Genomic DNA, 18,457 nt, shown 5'->3' on the forward strand with positions numbered 1-18,457 from the left:
ATGCTATTTTCACTTATTTTTCCCTGGAATTGGGGGGGGGGGGTTGTTTTCTTTCACAGCATGAATAACATAAGAATATGTTTTGCATAACTGCACATGTACAATCTATATAAAACTGTTTACTCTCTGAGGAAGGGGACAGAGAAGAGAGGGAGAGAATTTGGAACTGAAAATTTTAAAAAACAAATGTTAAAAGTTAAAAATTGTTTTTACATGTTATTGGGGGAAAATAAAATATTATTTAAAAATACATCTTTATTTTCACCAGCCTTTGGTTTCCTTTGTAATCCTTCATGCATTTAAAAATGCTATTCTGAGGAGTTCATAGGCTTGCCAGACTACTGAAGGTGTCCGTGACCCCAAAAGGGTGAAGAACCCCAGCATTACACCATGTCACCTCTATTATTTATTATACACCACCACCATCAACATTTGCTGTCATAAAGTTGTAGAAAGTGAACTGAAAGCCATCTTAGAGGTTATCTAGACCAGCCCCCTCCTTTCAAAGAAGAGGGAACTGAAACCCAGCGGGGAAGACTTGGTTTACTCAAGATCAAATAAAAGATTTCTGTCAGAATTGAGGCTTGAACCCAGATCTCCTGCCTCCCAGTACAGTGATCTTAATACTAAATAACCATCACAACACTCAGGACCTTCCCCTGGAAACCATATCTAAAGGCTCCTCTGCATCACCATGAAATCCCATTATTCTGGCCCATAACAAAATACCACTTTCATATTCAATGTCCCATTTTTACCTAACCGCCTCTCTCCTTGTTTTTTGTTGTTCAGTCATTTCAGTTGGGTCTGACTCTTCCTGACCCCATTTGAGGTTTTTGTGGGGTTTTTTTGACAAAGATACTGGAATGGTTTGCCATTTCCATCTCCAGCTCATTTTACAGTTAAGGAAGTGGAAGCAAACAGGGTTAAGTGACTTGCCCGGGGTCACATGGTTAGTAAGAGTCTGAGGCCAGATTTGAACTCAGGAAGAGGAGTCTTTCTGACTTCAGATCCCGCAGTCTATCCACTGCCCCCACCCCCACCCCCCATTCTGTCTCCTTACAAAAAAATAAAAGTAAAGGATGGTGATTTGGGAGATTATTTCTACCCACTGGCAAGTAGTCTCCCCATACAACGTAGAAGGAAAGGAAACTAATTGTTTTTGTTTTCTTTTTAAACTGTATCACTGACAATAAACTCAAAGAAAGAAAAAAATACACACCAACACAGACACACAGACACACACACCTGCTTAAGTTTGTCACTATGAGCAAATGATCAAACAGGAAAAAGGTTTGGGCAAATCCAATGGGCTCTCAGAAAGCTATGTGCCTCTCAGGGTCCCATCTAGGTTTCATCCTGAAGTCTTTGCTCAGCCCTGTAAGGATGGAAAATGGTGTCAGGAACCAGTGGTAACAGGTGGGGGGAGCACCCATTGCTTCCATCATAACATGCACATACATGGGAGCTTTTGAGAGAAGCAGAAGAGGAAGTATCCACAGGACAGTTAGGGATCATAGTCTTCCTGCCCCAGCAAGAGACTAGGGCTACAGCAGGGGCTCTTAGCTGGAGGCTAGGATTTTCCACTCTAGTGAGACCTTTTGAAGTAATGATTGAGAGGATGGAGAAAGAAAGGAGACAGGCTGGGAGCTGAGCTTCCACGAGGAAAAAACCATGTCATGGTCACAGCAATTATGTCCCTAAGGACCTCTTGAGATGTGTGTGCTGGGGCTGAGGACTTAGTGTAGTAAGTAGGCCAAGCTTGGGGCAGCCTCCCAATGGAACGAAGAATTCACACAGAGCTTGTTGAATGACAGCCCCTGAGAAACAGCCCCAAACTGTTTCTCAACATTCCCTATGTTTATGTACTCAAACAGGTATATGCACACATACATACACATGTGTGTACATATATGTACACATACACACATTTTTATAAAAAACATGTGGGCAGCTAAGTGGTACAGTGGTTGGAGCACTGGGCTTGAAATCTGGAAGACTCATCTTCCTGAGTTCAAATCTGGCCTCAGGTACTTACTAGCTGTGAAATCCTGGGCAAGTCACTTAACCCTGCTTGCCTCAGTTTCCTCATCTGTAAAATGAGCTGGAGAAGGAAATGGCAACTACTCCAGTATCTCTGCTAAGAAACCACCCCCATCTGCTCTCCAATGGGGTCACAGAGAGTCAGACACAAGTGAAATGATTGTGTATGTGCATGTAAGACACTAGGGTGGCTTGCCATTTTCTTCTCCAGCTCATTTTACAGATGAAGAAACTGAGGTAAACAGGATTAAGTGACTTGCCCAGGGTCACACAGCTAGTGTCTCAGACTAGATCTGATCTCAGATCTTCCTGACTCCAAGCTGCTGAGCCACCTAGCTGCCCTCTGTATATATATATATAATGGTACCAAATACTGTCCTGAGGGTGGAGAATTCATTTATAACCTGTATTAATGAACCCTGAGGGTCTCCCAGTTTGATTTTTTTGGTTATTCTTTTCTTTTCTAAAAGAGGCCATCCCTGAATAGATATATCTCACTCAAAGTGAGAATCTGATAAGACCTTGGCCTGAAAGGACCAGGGTCTCCCAGTGCATCCTGGGCCATCTCTAGTCATCCTGATGAATATCAGGCCACTGGACCCAGATGGCTCAGGAGAAGAAAGTGAGGTTGGTGACCTTGCACAGCTCTGCCTCACTTAAGTCAAAGTCATCATCTTGATGGCATGGTCCTCTTCGAGAATAAAGGACAAACACAACAATTAATAAGCTTTCTTTAAAAATGCAAGAATGAACCCAACTGGATTTGAGTCAATTTTCTTGTGGGCTAAAAAGCACAAGCTCAGCCGACGCTAAGTCATGTCTAATATGGGAGCCCCACACAAAGACAAAAACTCAGCTTGGAAACCAGAAGAGGGAAGAATGAGAGGCAGGAACCAAGGGGAATATTATTATTCCCTGAGCTGGCCCAGGGGGAGAGAAGAACTGGCTCCTCCTTTTTCCAGAAGGGAGGAGGGAGTAAAAAGGAGAGCCTGCCAGCCAGTCAACTTTGCTCTCCAGTGACCTGTACTGCTTATAGTAGTTATTCAGTCATTTCCAACGCTTTGTGACCTTGTTTGGGGTTTTGTGGCAAAGACAGTGGAAGTGGTTTGCAGTTTCTTCTCCAGATCATTTTACAGATGAGGAAACTGAGGCAGACACGGTTGGATGATTTGCCCAGAGTCACAAAGCTGGTAAGTGTCTAAGGCCAAATTTGAACCCAGCGCTTTATCTACTTGGACACCTAGTTATCCCAGTTATAGTAGAAGCATATTTTTTATCATAACTAATTGATCAATAGGACCTTTTTTAATGTTTGTCCGGAAAAAATTGTCCGTTGTCTGGGAGTACACTCACTGGCTCTTGGAACAAAGGTGAGTGGTCGACCATTAATGACACTTTTGATTATTTGGAATAATAGATTTTTCAATAATTTTTCTAAACCAAACCGAAGACAATATTGCCTAAATACCAGTGAGTCTGAGCTCCCTCCCATGAAAGAAACAGCATTAAAAAGCCATCATGCAAATGCAAGCTACATATACCTGGCTTTTTGGATCATAAAGGTTCCATCTGTTTTTGCCCGAGGCATCTCTGCGCTTCGGAGCAGAGCTGACCTGAGAAGGAAGGAGTTGCTGAGGTGGTCCATATTTATGCTAATACTAAGAGGTTAGAGAGAGAAATCAAAGAGTATGCTTGGAGAACTATGGTTATAGGCATGTCAGGTAGAGCTGGACATGACTTAGAAATGGATGTTGGCAGTGGGAGAAGAAAGGAGGAAAGAAAGGCAAGTCCCGGCCTTTGTTTAGCTCCTTGCTAAATCTCAGGCCCACAGCTTTTGTGTCAATGAAGCTCCCAAACGCTACAGAGAAGGTCTAAGGGAATTCATTCCCATTTTGAACCCGCTCTTCCATCTCTCTTCAACATATAATGGAAACCCAGGATTCCAAATGTTAACTGGATTCAAGGATCTCCTGGCCACTGGGATGAGGTAAGCACCCTTTTCTGTGTTGTCTTCCCCAGCCCTTTCTGCTCCCACTGTCTCCCTGGCAGTGAGACCCCTGGAGTGCCCACACGCTGCCAGCCGCATCTGTAGCTCCGCTGACTTCTGGGCAGTCAGTCGGACTGTGGACCCTCGTAGAAGGGGACACCCTGGCGCTGGGTAGGTCACATTTTTTTCTCCCCTCTTCCTGGAACGCTGGGAAAAGTGGCAAGAAGCTGCTTGGAGACTGCTGGGAAGGGTATTTGGGGAGGAGATCTTAAGGAAGAGCAACTAGTGTTCCATTGTAACCAGCCTGACCTCAATATAATCTAGGAAAGTAATTTGTGAAAAGGGTTTCTAAACAAAACAAGCTAAGTAAGAAATTTGGTCTCCAAAACTTGAAGAAAAGGCACCTTGCTCTGCGTGAGTAGACTTTTTACCCTGGGTTGTTCCTTCCCCTCCCCCACGGGATATTGAGGGAGGTGAGTAGGTGGGCCTCTGCGCCTAGTTTTCTCTGGGGGCTCCTGTACCCTGGTTACAGGGTCTCTGTGCCCTGTAGGCCTTTGCGCCTGGTTTACTGCTTAGATGTAAGCCTTCTCTCTGTCCCTATCATTTTCTTCCCCTCCCTGAGGATATGCATTTTCTAGTCTTCAATCTCAAAGGCAAAAAAGACAAAGAACTATAGTTCCTCTCCAGCCAAGATGGAAGGTTTTGGGTCCAGCGGTTGAAGGCCATGGACCTGGACACACCTTCCAAAGCCCTATGTGGAAGGGTAAGTCCAATTCTCTCATTTCTCTCTTTGCTAGGGAACTGGGAAAACTGTGGGTGCTCCCTTCCCTCTGCACACCAATATTCTCTGTCCCCACGCCCATGCCTACAGGATCACCCTTCTCTCCTGGCCTGCTGGCCACCAGATCCTTGCAGCTGGACTTAGCAGGACTTCCCTGAGAGTTCCCCCTAGGTTAGCAAAAACGTGGATTTATGGATAATAACATTTTCTTTTAAAGTGCTAGGAGTATTGGGTCTTAGAAATTAAAATGTTACCACTACGGATTATGAATCCAGATTTAATTTGCTCATTCAACTAAATTACGGTCACCTGATTGGTAATGAATTGGTTCTGTTTCAAGTTTTAAATACATGCTTGTGGAATGATTATATTTCTGAATTTTCTTATTGTGTAATTTTGCATTACCTGTGTTAGAAAAGCAATTTCTCTTATAATCTAAATGTTGTTAGATTATCAGATTATGAGGTTGCTAACTACAACAAGAATTTTGGAACCATCCAGTCATAAATTCTTATCAAACCTGTAGAGACTTTGGTGTAGCAGAATTCCTACTGAGTAATTATGGTGTTCCTAAAGCAGGAACTTGTTTTGGTGAGCATTTGGAGGTCTATATATACAAACGATCTCTAGTCATTGACTCTTGCTTGTACCAGGACAAGTTTAAAAATTTGAGATGTGAATCTTGGTAAATTTTTGATTAGTGAAACTTGCCGTCTGAGGTAAAAGCTCTTGGGACTATAAGGAGAACTATGTTTTGAGTTATCTGATGGATCATAAAAAATTCATCAATAATCAATAATCCACCGAGAGAAATGCCGCAAGCTATTCAGAGAACATGTGACCATTACAGATGGAGATCTCCCTCTGGAACAGCTGAGAGGACAATTCTACCCTCTGCCTAGGATGAGATCCTCCTGGCTCAGTTTCCCCATTGTGTTCCTTTGAAAAGGAATGTTTCCCACCTGAATATTCCTGAGTCTGGCTATGAGGTAGAACTAATACTAAGTGCTTGCAAAACTGTGATGTTTTATCTAGTCATGTCCTTGCTTTTCCTTTTTATGGCAAAATTCTGTAATCAAGGCAAGTTATCAGTCTGAATGTGTAGTTATTCTGTATCCCAGGTGGGTAAATTAGTACTCCTGCATAGCCATGTGAAAGATTAAATCCCTGGAAGAGAACATTCTTTCTGAATGATATGGAAATAGACAAAGGGAAAAAATATTTGTGAATAAAGGTGCAAACACAATGTTGAATCATTATCCCACAGACTAAGGCTGGGACAGTCTTAGCTACTACATTAAAGTATATGCTTAAGATGTGAGTTATTCAGCCTAAGATTATATTCTTTTTTATACATCAAGCAACTTAGTAAATGGGTATTTGACCTAGTCATCTGCCTGCTACTAGATCTATGTCTGTATGGAATAAAAGTCCTTAAATGTTTTAAAATGATGTTGGAATAACTGAGTATCGGTACAACTGATTAAAGTACCTACCTGCTATTCTATTAATTACTGAAACTAGATCAGAAACATCTTCAGTTTGAAAAAAAGAATTTAGTACAATTTTCTTAAAGGGAGGTAACGGAATATTTTTGTATTAATGGAAAACTCAACTTCATTCAAAGTTTGTTACTCTTGTGGAATTAATACCTGTTTATACTGTGGTACAAACATTTTATTATAAGCAACTTATTGCTATGCACTATTTTGGAATTAATTACTTATGGATCCTCCCAAGTCTTTTCTGGTAACCATGTAGTAAAAGTCAGTCTCTTATAAGTAAATTCATCTGTATAACTATTAAGTTCAAGGGTAGAAAGCTTCTACCTGCAAAGTGTTGTTATTCATATTTACATGTATAGAGTTGGATCCTCAATAGCATCTGATCCTTCTAAAGGAATTGCAATCAGAGTGGAAACTTTTGAGAAAATAGTAAGATTAGAAAATCCTATATGTCAAAAGTAAATAATAATATCATGGTGCTCTTGGTTTTTTTCTTTGCTTTTCCTCTTTTCTGACATCACTTTTAATGCTCCTCCTATTTGGGGCCTGCATATTAAACTTGTCAGATTTGTGTCTCCTAGACTATGCTGTCCACCTGCATATGGTCATGCAACAAGGATACCTGTTCTACACTCTCCTCATCCTCTGGACACTGCTTCAGCCTCATTTTACTCTCCTCCCCACCCCCCGTCAGGCAGGGACAGTGCCTTTGTCCCTTTCCCAAAAGCATTTGGGTTGGATAGTGAAGCAGACCACAGCATCGAGGCAGAGAAGCAAGCTGGAGGCAGGATGTGAGATAAGATGCAGGGCGTGACTGTCCAGAAAAGTGATCAAAGAAGACCTTGCCTTGAAGCCTCTCACCTTGGAGACTTGTGTTCTGGGCCCCACATTGAACCATTTCTGTTCCTAGCCCACCTGATTCCTGATTCCCACCCTATGCCAAGGGTTAGACCTGCTTTCTCAGCACTGGAAGTCTAATGCCTTAATTAAAATGGGGGAATGATTGCTGGATGTGTCACCATCATGCCCAGGATACTATCTTACACCCCATGGCTCTTCCCCGATATTCCCTGAAGATCCTGCATGGAATTTTTCCCTTGAGCACTCAAAGGATATTACAGCAGCCTCTTAGATATAAGACATCCACTCCAGCCTGATATCTCCCCCTACCTCCTCCTGGGGGTTGTGGCTTCTCTCTCTTTCCCCTCATTGTAACCCTGTTATTGATCATTTTACTTGCTCTTATACTTGGTTTGTGCTTGTGCTTATACTCCTGATTTGATTTGTGTCTTCTCACCCACAGCAACTTTTAGGATACCAAGTCCGGCCCTTGATGTCACCAAATGGCTTTCTCTCTCCACCCTGGACTCAGCTGGCACTGCATTCTGCACCCCATGCTGATCACCCTCCCCCCCAATCTATTCTGGCCCCTGAAATGGACTCTTTACCCCTGCTCAGCAGGAAGCAGCTACTGAAGACCATTACCTTTGCTATTACCTAGTTGTTGAATGGGGAAATGATGTGGATAGAAACAGTGCCCTAAGAGTTAAAAATAATATTGATTGACTTTGTACAGACCTTGGTGCCCTAAAGTCTCCCCTTACACAACTTCCCCCAATCCTGGACCATAACATTCCGAGTCCCCACCCCTCATCCTGGGGAAACATAAAATTCCCTATCCCCACCCCACATCCTGGAGAATGGGATTTCCTTATCTTGTGTCATTCATATTCCTCACCCCGTGCCTTTATCTTGTAGATTTCTTTATCTTGCAAGACTTACCCTAGATGTCCAACTCTCACCAAGAAACCCTAAAATCATCCTATATATAAGTATGACCCTTTTCCTATATCACTGACTTTGGTTAGCTCCTTGCTAAATCTCAGGCCTGTTGCTTTTGGGTCAATAAAGCTCCCAATGGCTACAAAAAAAAAAGGAAAGTCCCTAGTCAAAAGATCATGTAATTGAGATAAGTAGGAAAACCAGGAGAGATGAGTATCATGAAATTCCAGAGAGGAAAGAGTACTTAGAAGGAAAGAATGATCAACTAAGTCAAATGCGTTCTGGAGGTTATACTAGGTAACTTCTAAAGTTTCTTCTAGTTCTGAATTTCTCACTGATCCTATCAACCTCTGAGGTCACTGAGTCCAATCCTGAGCAGGAGTGAATGACTACACTACTTCTGATATAAGGCTTCCAGTGAGCGGGAACCAACTACTTACTAAGGTAGTCCATTTCTCTTGTGTAGCTCTAATCGTTAGGAAGCTTTTCCTTATTTCCAAATTTAAATCTGCCTCTCTGCCACGCCTGCCCATTGTTCCCAGTCCTGTACTTTGTGGCCATAAATCCCTTTGCCACAGGTGACACCTATCATGTGCTCACAAAGTCTTCTGTTATCGAGGTAAAACATCCTCAGTTCTCTCAGCTGATCTTCAGGTAACCCCATTTCCAGTTCCTCTCATGACCCTGATCACTGTACACACTGTCAACAGGCTTCCAAAAATCCCTCTCAAAACTGAACATGACTCTTCAGGGATGGTCTCAAAGCAGAGCAGCGACTTCGATGTGCTTTAAAAACTTGAGGAATAGTTTGTTGCTGACGCATGAATTAATAAAGCATTGATTTATTCCTTTATATATGCAAAACACTGTGCTAAGTGCAAATAGAGAACAAAAGTCAGTACTGCTCTCAAGATGCTCCCATATGGCAGGCTTCAGCTGCAAGTCAAAGGGGAAATTGTCATGGTCCTTAGGGTAGAAGGGCAAAGCAGATGGTAATGCCTTTTCTTTCAGGTCATTTCTATTGGGAAAACTGTATCCTTTTCTTTTTTTAAAAAAATTAAGTTTGTTTATCTTCCAGTGCCCTAATCACAATGTGTTATATATAGCAGGTGCTTAATGATTATTGAATTCACGAATCAAATAATATTCCTCTGAAAATTTGAATTGGATGTTTAAACAAGGAATTTCATACATTCTTTAATAATCTGAGGATTATTAACCAATATTAATTTTTAAACAGTTATCTAAACTATAGAAATACTAAACTAGTTATATTTGTCTCTTGAACAGTGTCAAGTTGAATGGAAAATGAACTAGCTTTTAAAAAATCATCACTGAATTCTTTTTGGAGATCATATCCTTTTCCAGCATTGAACCACTTGAAGGGGCCAAGGACTTTGGTGTCCAGAACTCTCTTTTCTGGGTCTTCAGTCAACGTGGCTGTAGCACCTGCTGGAGCAACTGCCAGGCTTCATCTCCACAGGAGTTGATTCTCAGGATGATGGCTGTGGATGCTGGGCTGGAAGCATTACTATTCCCAAGGTTCTTGGACTCAGAGTCTTGGGCTGTCTCCCTCAGGTTCTGGGTGGGAGATGGTGAGCAAGGTAGTGGTGGTGGTTTTACTTGCCTGGCATTTGCTGCCTCCTGTCCCTCCTCCTCAGGGTGCCCCACCACTTCAGATAGGCTAGCCCGCTTGTCCTGTTAGCTGCAGTTGGTGGGCACGGGTGGCCCCTCAATATTGGTCCTGGTTGTGAGAGATGAAGCCACATTTGTGGTAGTTCCAGGCAGCCAGACCTGCCCAGAATTTTGCATTCTAAACAGTCACAGTTGTTTAAGGTCTTCAGTCTTCTATATTAAGGAAAACAAAGAGAGCAGGAACCTCTTACAAATGCACCTAAGCCCCTTTGAAAACATCAATCATAAGAATAAAGAATAAAAAGAAGACATGGTAGAATCTCTTTGGTGTTAGGCAACGCGCTTAATTAAGGAATCAGAAGAACCCAAGAGAGTGTCCTGTAAGCCGTAAGAGCACATGCGTGCACACACGCACACACGTACACTAAGAGCTTAGTAGCTACCAGGGTAACAAACCAATTTAGCATGGGCAAATACGAAAAAGCTTAGCAGTCCCCCATTTTCAGCTTCCTATGGGATAGCCCCATATGAATGTCCCACAGGCATGACAATCTGAACATAGGCACATTTCACTTCTCAAAGAACCTGCCCTTCCCCCAGTTTTCTTTCTTATGACATCCCCATCCTCCCAGTTACCAGGCCCATAATTAGAAGTTATCTAAGTCTCTTCTCCCTTAAACCACATATCCAATGAGCAACCAAGTGCTGCTCAATCTGCCTCTGTCCAAATCATCTTAAACTGCAAATACTCTAATTCAGGTTCTATTTTCTTCTTGCCAAATTTATTATAATACTATTATAACTGCTTTTTTTGGCTTCTAATCTCCTTACTTTCTAACCCACCCTTTCTATTCTTGCTCTGATCATGTCTCTACTTAAAAACTTTTAGGAGAGCCTCAATGCAAATAAAATATGAACTGCTGATCCTGGAACCCAAGGATCTCCACTATCTGGCCTCAACCTACCTTTCTAGTCTTTTCTCCTCCAGCCAAATTAGACTCCTATCTTTCCCCCATTCTCACGATGTCCTTTCTCATCTCTTTGACTATGTTCAGAACCTGGAATAGATTTTGCGCTCATTTGAGTCTACTGAAATCCCTCTCTCTCTTTAAGTCTCTATCCAGACACTACCTCCTTCATGAAATCTTAGATATCCCCAAATGAAAGAGATACTTCCATTCCTCAGATGTCCTAGATTGTTCCATAGCACCTTCCTGAGAGCAAGGTCCGTACTACAACTGTCTTTATATGCCTCCTACATAAGTATAGTGCCTTATACAAAGTAAGGGCTTAATAAATGTTTAATATGGTGTGGTAAATGACCATGTATAGATGGTTAATTTTCAAAGAAGCAGGGTACAAGAAAATCCATTTAATGATGAAACTATATTGAACACAATTTCATCATTTCTCTTTGATTATTCAGAAACACAGAACTGTGGGTAATTAAAAGTCTAACCTCCACCCATTTATGTTTCCAGTAAGTGGTCATGCAGCCCTGACATGAAGACCTTCTGTGAAAGAGAAGTCACTACTTTGCAAGGTGGCTCATTCCATTTTGAGACAACTGGAATTGCCAGGAAGTATTTTCTTCATATTGGGTCTAAATCTGCTTTGTGACAGTCCTTCACAAGCTTGATGCACCTTGGGGACATCATCATGAACATCAGTTTTTATGGTGTTGGTAAATATGGGAAATGCTGCTTAATAGATTTTCAACTGATATAATGACATATAAACCAATTTTATTTCAACTGAAGCAATTATTCACAAGCTGAATTCTTGAAATTCTTTGGCATGATGCTGAGAGGTTAAATGATTTGTCTGTCCAGGGTCACAAAGCTAGTCTGTGTCCTAAATTGAACTTGAACTTGGGTCTTCCTGGCTGGAGGCCAGCACCACCACCATACTTTCTCTACCTATTACCAATTTCATTTAATGATAAGTTAAAATAATGGATCCTACTGAGAAGTTTAGTCAAGACTCATATAAAGTTTAATCAATGTGTGGGGAAAAGTTAAAATTATTATGAAAACTTATGTACTACTAACAGTATAATCCATTTTACAAAGCACAGAAGGATCCATGCCATTGAGTTGGAAAAGTGAGACCTATGCCAAAGTGGATGGGTCTCCAATCAAGAATACAAAAGGAACTGGTTGTGATTTGAAAACAACTTGTAGAAGATAATTTGGAAAAACAAAAGTCAATGGAATCTCTCTAACTACTTAGATTTTTTTTGTAAAGATTTTCTCCTACTTCTAATAGTCATGAAGATTAACATGGGTTGGAGAACCATTTCTACTAGACCACAATATTTATAGCTAATGACAAGAAGAACCTAACTTGAAACAGAAGGGAGTAACATTTTCTTTATTTCCTAATATTGTTGAAGCAATTCAAAGGAACAATGGATACAACTTAAAATAAAAATCAGATTTAAGAAATTCACATTAATGCTTTTAAATGTAGACTTTTATGCAAAGGTGACTCCCTTTGAAAGAGACAGTCAGTGCCTGTTAGCCACAAATAATGTGTAATTCCCCAATCCTTTCCTAATCTAAACACCACAATAACTCAATATAGATTATTTACCAATATTACAAAGGGGTAAGTGGAAAATCTTAAGGCTGGCCTCCAGTTTAATCCTAAAAATATTTTAAAATCACCATGAACATATCTTCACATGGATCTTGAGAGATTTCTGCTCTCTGTGACATTTCAAAGCAAGAAACAGCTGGGAAAATCATTTATAGCTATGGAGAAAACTGAAATGTCATTTTTTGAGGCTAAAAATAAATCACATTTTTCTTTTGAAAAGACAGAAGCTATTCAGAGAGTTATAAAGAGACTGATTGAGAATACCAAAGGCACATGGAGCATTCTTTTGTAGGTATCTGGTTGGGGAAGATGAAGTTAGAATCAGTAGCCAGGTTAGATAAAGGACTTGGGCATGAGCGAAGCAATTTTTTCCTCTTGAAGGCAGACATTCGGCACTGGCCTATTTTCGGCATCGTGGTATGGGAGGGAGGACAACTTTGGTATTGGCACCTAGCTGGATGGTAGGTTGGTATCCGGTGGGTTTTACTCTGAGCTTTTTCTCAGGTGATTCAAATGAAGGTTTACTTAACTGTTCTGTAAAAATAAAAACACAAACACATATGTAACCCCTATCAGTATTCAAGATGAGGAAAATGAAGGTTTTCCTAGTCTGAAGGAATTCTAGATTCTTTCAAAGAATAAATAAAAACTGAGCTAAATAGCAATAAACATATGTGGAAGTCATCATGGACATGTAGGGATGGATTATTCCAGAGGGTATTTAGGTATTTGCTCAGAGATAGGCTAACAGGTTGCTCTCCTTCCGAAAGGAGATGTTAAGCTCTAATTCTTCACCACCATTAGTTCTGTCCCCCCAAGGGCATCCAATGGAATGTGCCAATGACCAGTTCCTTTATCTTTTTCCCTCCTTCTAAACATTCTTCTAGAAATATGTACCTCTGAAACCCATTCTCAGAAAAGCACTAGCCCAGTGAGTGATATCACCACCCACCGGGGCCATTTGTACAGGGCTGGGAAGATCACAGAATTCCAGGATCTCAGAGGTGGAAACAGCCCTGGAGGACCATCTAGACCGTACCTGGACAAGGATACTTTTTGCATTATCCTTTACAAAGTGATGTTCCTCTCAGCCTCTGCCTGGAAAATCGGGCTGAATGTATCAGCTCCCAGGGGAACCTCCCATTTTCACTTCTGAAAGTTATAGTTGTAAGGAGACTTCTCCTAATATCAATCTGAAGTCTACTTTGCTATAACTTCACCCTCTTGTTCATGAAGGTCTGAGGTCTGACATATCTTTATAATTTGGAGAGTTGGGAAAAGGTTACAGGAGCAAGGAGGTGTCTGAGTTTCAACGGGAAGAGAAGACTGCCCATAGATGAGTAGCTTGATTTCAATAGCATCCCTAGTGACATTACTGAACTTGTGCTTTATACCCTGGCCCAGGGCACAGACCAGAGCAACTTTCTTTCCCTAAGGGTGTGGCAGAAAAGTATTAATTGCCAAAGGCAGCTGATGAAGAACATATCTTCATGTTGTGAGACATGGTGGGAAGGCTACCCATAATAAAATATCCTGTACAAGTTTATAGTTGAGCTAATGTGGAAATCAGGCAGTTTGCCACCACATTTAGTCATACAGCCAGCCAGCAAAAATGAGAAAGGACCAAAGAATCTACTTTCTAACACATATGGTGGGCAAGGTACCTCATCTGGTGACACCTCAGAGAGTTCCTATAAACTACCAGAAAGTAGCCATGGATATGTACGGAGGAAAAGAAATGTCTGTGTAGCACATACTATTGCCAGGTACTATGCTAACTGCTTTTAAATATAAATGTATATGTGTGTGTATATGTGTGTGTATGTATGTGTGTGTATGTATATGTGTGTATGTATATGCGTGTATGTATATGTGTATATATGTGTGTGTACATGTGTGTGTATATGTGTGTACATGTGTGTATGTGTGTATGTATATGTGTGTATGTGTGTGTGTATGTGTGTGTGTATATGTGTGTGTATGTATATGTGTGTGTATGTATATGTGTGTGTATACACACACATATACATATATATATATGTAATTTCATCTTCACAACCACCCTGGGAAGTATTATCATCATCATCCATCCATCATCCTCATTTGTCCGTCCATCATCCATCCACCATCATCCATCCACCATCGTCCATCCACCATCCACTATCATCATCATCTCCATTTTACAGTTGAGAAAACTGAAGCTAGGTGACTTGCCCAGGGTCACACAGGTAGGAAGTATCTATGGCTGGATTTGAACTCATCTCTTTTTGATTCCAGGCCTAGCACCCTCCCTGTGCAATGTGGCATCCCCTAGCTGCCTCTGTAAAGAAGAGGACATTCTTCATCCTAGAAAATAACATATATCTCTTCTTCAGTTTACAATAGAAAAATTAAACCTTCTTTGGAAAAAAATATAGAAGAAATGTTTTAGGGAGAAAAGAAAGAAGAAAAGTTTTAGAAAGGAAAAGGGAATCCTAAGCTGTATCTGCAGGTCAGAGAGTAGGGGAGTATAATAAAAAGAAGCAAAGGAAGGACCACGTACTGAGCACTCAAAGCTAAGCTATAGTAACAGGCACAAGGTTCTGCCTGAGAGGGCAAGGCTGGAGCCTCCCAGAAGGATGTGACCTCTTGGCCTGGGAGGGTTGTGGATGCAATCCAGGAGCACTATCAGGGTCTTACCAGTAAAAGGTAGAGAAAGATGAAACATGCAGCAATGGATGACTGCTAAACCTGTCAAAAACCTTTTTGTAAACTTGACAGAAATGAAGATGTCTGCTGTCTCCCTGGGGCGTGTATCCCAAGTACCACTACCTACTTTTCTTGTAATTCATGTGCAGGCAAATGATCCCACCAAAGGATATCCAGAAAGCAGTGCTATGGACTGCAAAGTCCTGAGTAAGTAACTGAAGATGTTAGGGACATGTGTAGTGCTCTCATGACTGTCACCCAAATTTAAGGTAAGGGATTTAGAAGAGAAAATCAGAATGAAGATGTGAATAGGTGGTTGGGGCAGAAATCTCTCTAGAATAAAATTCTTAAGGATCCAAAAAAATTTAATGGAGAGGAGAAAGGAGGAAATTATTTAAAGACACTAATTGGAGCTCACTGATCTACTCAAAATTTTAAAACAATGGGAGCAAAGGAAAGTAATGAAACTTGAATATAAGAGTGATACAGTCCTATCAGGATAGCGTCAGGAGTGCTAGCACCCAAAATGAGGGAGTTTGGTGATGAATGCTCAAGAAACTTGGAAAAGGGCTCTTAAAAAAAAAAGCTAATAAGATGTTGGAGGTGAGATGTGGACCAAGGAGGGGACAAAAAGATTGACCAGAGTGAATGGGGACAATGGATAACTGCAAGAAAGAAAAACTATCCATTTTTATTTCACTTTAATCTTCTAAGCAAAATGATCTTTGGATTGGGAAGGGTGGACAAAAGTGGTTAAGGGGGAGTTGAAACCTGAGCTATTTGAAAATCCGGTGATGAGTAAAAACCACCAGGCTGAGACAGATGACACCGTAGAATCCCAAGAAAAGTGGCAGAGAGAAATCTTTAAAAAATTATGAAAGAAAAGCTGTAGGAATCAAGATCAAAGAAATGCTGTCACCATCACAACCCCACTTTTTTTTTTTCCTAAGAAGAGGGAAACTAAAGATCCTTCAATTCCTGGGAAAATTCAAGAATGTATTAATAAAGAAATGTAAGTGGGGATCAAGAAGAGCCCAACCAACACCCTTTTCTTCCTTTTCTGACTAAGTAATTGAATTATTTACATAGAGCAGGTATAAATAGTAAATCAAAAGACTGCTGTGTGCACAATTTAACTATTTCGGGAACACCTTTGACAAAACATTTCATACTATCCTTGCAAACAAAGAATAGTGAGAAGTGAGTTACATGGAGACTTAAATAAACTGTAGTACAGTGGATTCAGCATGGGTTGCATGACTGGATCCAAAGAGACCAGTAACTGATGAATTAATGACAATGTAGACATTTAGAATGAATTCCCCAATGGATCTGTCTTTGTCCCTGAGCTTCTCAACATCCATATCAATGACATGGATGTGAGCATAGATGCCAGTTTTGCAAGTGACATAAAATTGGGAAGAACAGCTAAAATATTAGATGAGACGTCAGGATCCCCAAAGATTTTAAAATGTTCAAACAATTGGCCAAATCTAAGAAAATTAAATTTAATGAGGGTAAAAGTAAAGTTCTGTACTTTCCCTCAAACAATAAAGTTTACCAACAGAAAATGGAACAGTCCACATGGACTTTTTATTGAACTACAAATTCACTATCAATCTTAGGGCAATATGGCAGCTGAAAAAGCTCATTCAGTTTCAGTCTGTATTGAGACTCATAGTGCTCAGACCAAATAAAGTGACAGTCTTACTGTACTCACTAGACAATTGGAATATCATGTTTTTCCTCTGAGAATTACATTTTTAGAAGGACACTGACAAGGTATAGAGAACATGTCCAAAAGAGGCAACTAATATTGTTAAGTCCTTGAGATCATGTCATATGAAGTTGGTAGGAGGAACTGGTGATATTTAGCTTAGAGAACTAAAGTCTGTAGGCAACACGGCTCTTGTCCTCAGCTGTTCATCTGCCACCTCTGCACATTCTGACATCTTCATGCCTAGATTGTACTTCCTCCTTATCTCTGCCTCTGTGTCTTTACCTTCCTTCAAGACTCATCTCAGGAACCTTCTGTGTAGTCTTTCCTTATCCCTTTACAAGCTGCTGTGCACTTTCTCTGTGTCTTTCTCTTTCTCCTCAAATTATTTGAATTAGTTATTTTTGTGCATGTTATACCTACCACCACTCAAATGTGATGTCCTTGAGGAGAGTGACTGTTTTATTTAGGATTTTCCACCCCCAACACTTGGCATCATTCCTTGAACACAGTAGAAGTTTCATGAATATTTGTTGAATTGAATCTTGCCTCTAATGCTAACCATCTGTGTGATCATGAGTAATAGAACCTCTCTGAGCATCCATAAAATAGAGATAACAATACCTGCAGTACCTAGCTCCCAGAACGGTTGCGACACCAAATGAGATGATATAGATAATGTGTTATATGAACCTTAAAGAGCTACACACACCAACTGCAATTTGCTGCTCTTGCAGCCTGGACAGGCTTGCCAAGTACTTTCATACTGTAACATTAAGTCAGCCAAAGACAGGTCTAGACCTCCTTCCCAAGATGATCCAGTCAGTTTAATCTCTTCTAATGTCCTTCAGCGCTCAATGGCCTATTATCTTTTTGAAGAAAGGATTTCTCATGTATAGGCTTCAGGCTTTCAAGTAGTCTACAACAATGGTATCAAACTCAAGTAGAAATGGAACCATTAACTGTATGTAAAGAACCCTGAAGGCCACATGGTCACTTAGGAAACCATATTAACTGTCTGTGTTCTATTTTATTTATTTTGCTAAATGTTTCCCAATTACATTTTAATTTGGTTTGAGCAACACCGGGAGCATTACCAGCAGCAACGTGGCTTAAATGCTGACTGTCTGGACATCTGTCTATAAGTCTTTGGCCTCTTCCATTTCTTAATCCTAAACCACATATGATTGTCATCCTTCCTATGTCTATCTTTGTATTAAAGTTTCTAATGATCAATGTGTATGTTGAATTGGTGAGGATGATTTTGTAAATGCATAGAATTTATCTATGTCTGATTCCTCCAAAACAGATGGATGCTGGCACATAAGCTGTAACCAATCATCTTCATGGTGGTCTTTTCACTTATAGCTAGTTTGTCCCCTCATTGCCTTTAGGTACGTGATGAAACCAACCCAGGCAAGTCCGTTATTTGTCACTAGAAGGAGAACTTGCGATCCATCTCTCCATTTAGCCATGACTTCTTGATTCGATTCTTTGTGTCTACTATGTCCAAGACAGCATGCTGGATTTCAGATGTACGAAGACAAAATAAGTTCCTTCCCTCAAGGAGTATTTACTTTTGTCTTTTTATTTTCTTCATAGTAAGAATTCCAGTCTCAGCATGGTTAAGATCTGACAGTAGTATATCAGCTCAGTCATTGCACTGCGGTCAATGTCTCAAGATGTCCTAAAACCTGTGTGATTCTTAGTACCTTCTT

The 18,457-nt window shown here is 40.6% G+C and overlaps 1 protein-coding gene across 1 annotated transcript in view; it reads right to left on the reverse strand.

Annotated features, from left to right (window-relative positions):
• Positions 1 to 12,079: 12,079 nt before the first annotated feature.
• Positions 12,080 to 18,457, reverse strand: part of LRGUK (leucine rich repeats and guanylate kinase domain containing) — a 118,651-nt gene continuing 112,273 nt past the window's right edge. The window contains exon 20 of the mRNA XM_072652710.1: positions 12,080 to 12,868. Within this exon, the coding sequence (XP_072508811.1) occupies positions 12,735 to 12,868 (134 nt within the window). The 3' untranslated portion in view covers positions 12,080 to 12,734. The remainder of the gene's footprint in view (positions 12,869 to 18,457) is intronic.

This window comes from Notamacropus eugenii, chromosome 3 (assembly GCF_028372415.1).
Source record: "Notamacropus eugenii isolate mMacEug1 chromosome 3, mMacEug1.pri_v2, whole genome shotgun sequence".
NCBI classification, from domain to species: Eukaryota; Metazoa; Chordata; class Mammalia; order Diprotodontia; family Macropodidae; genus Notamacropus; species Notamacropus eugenii.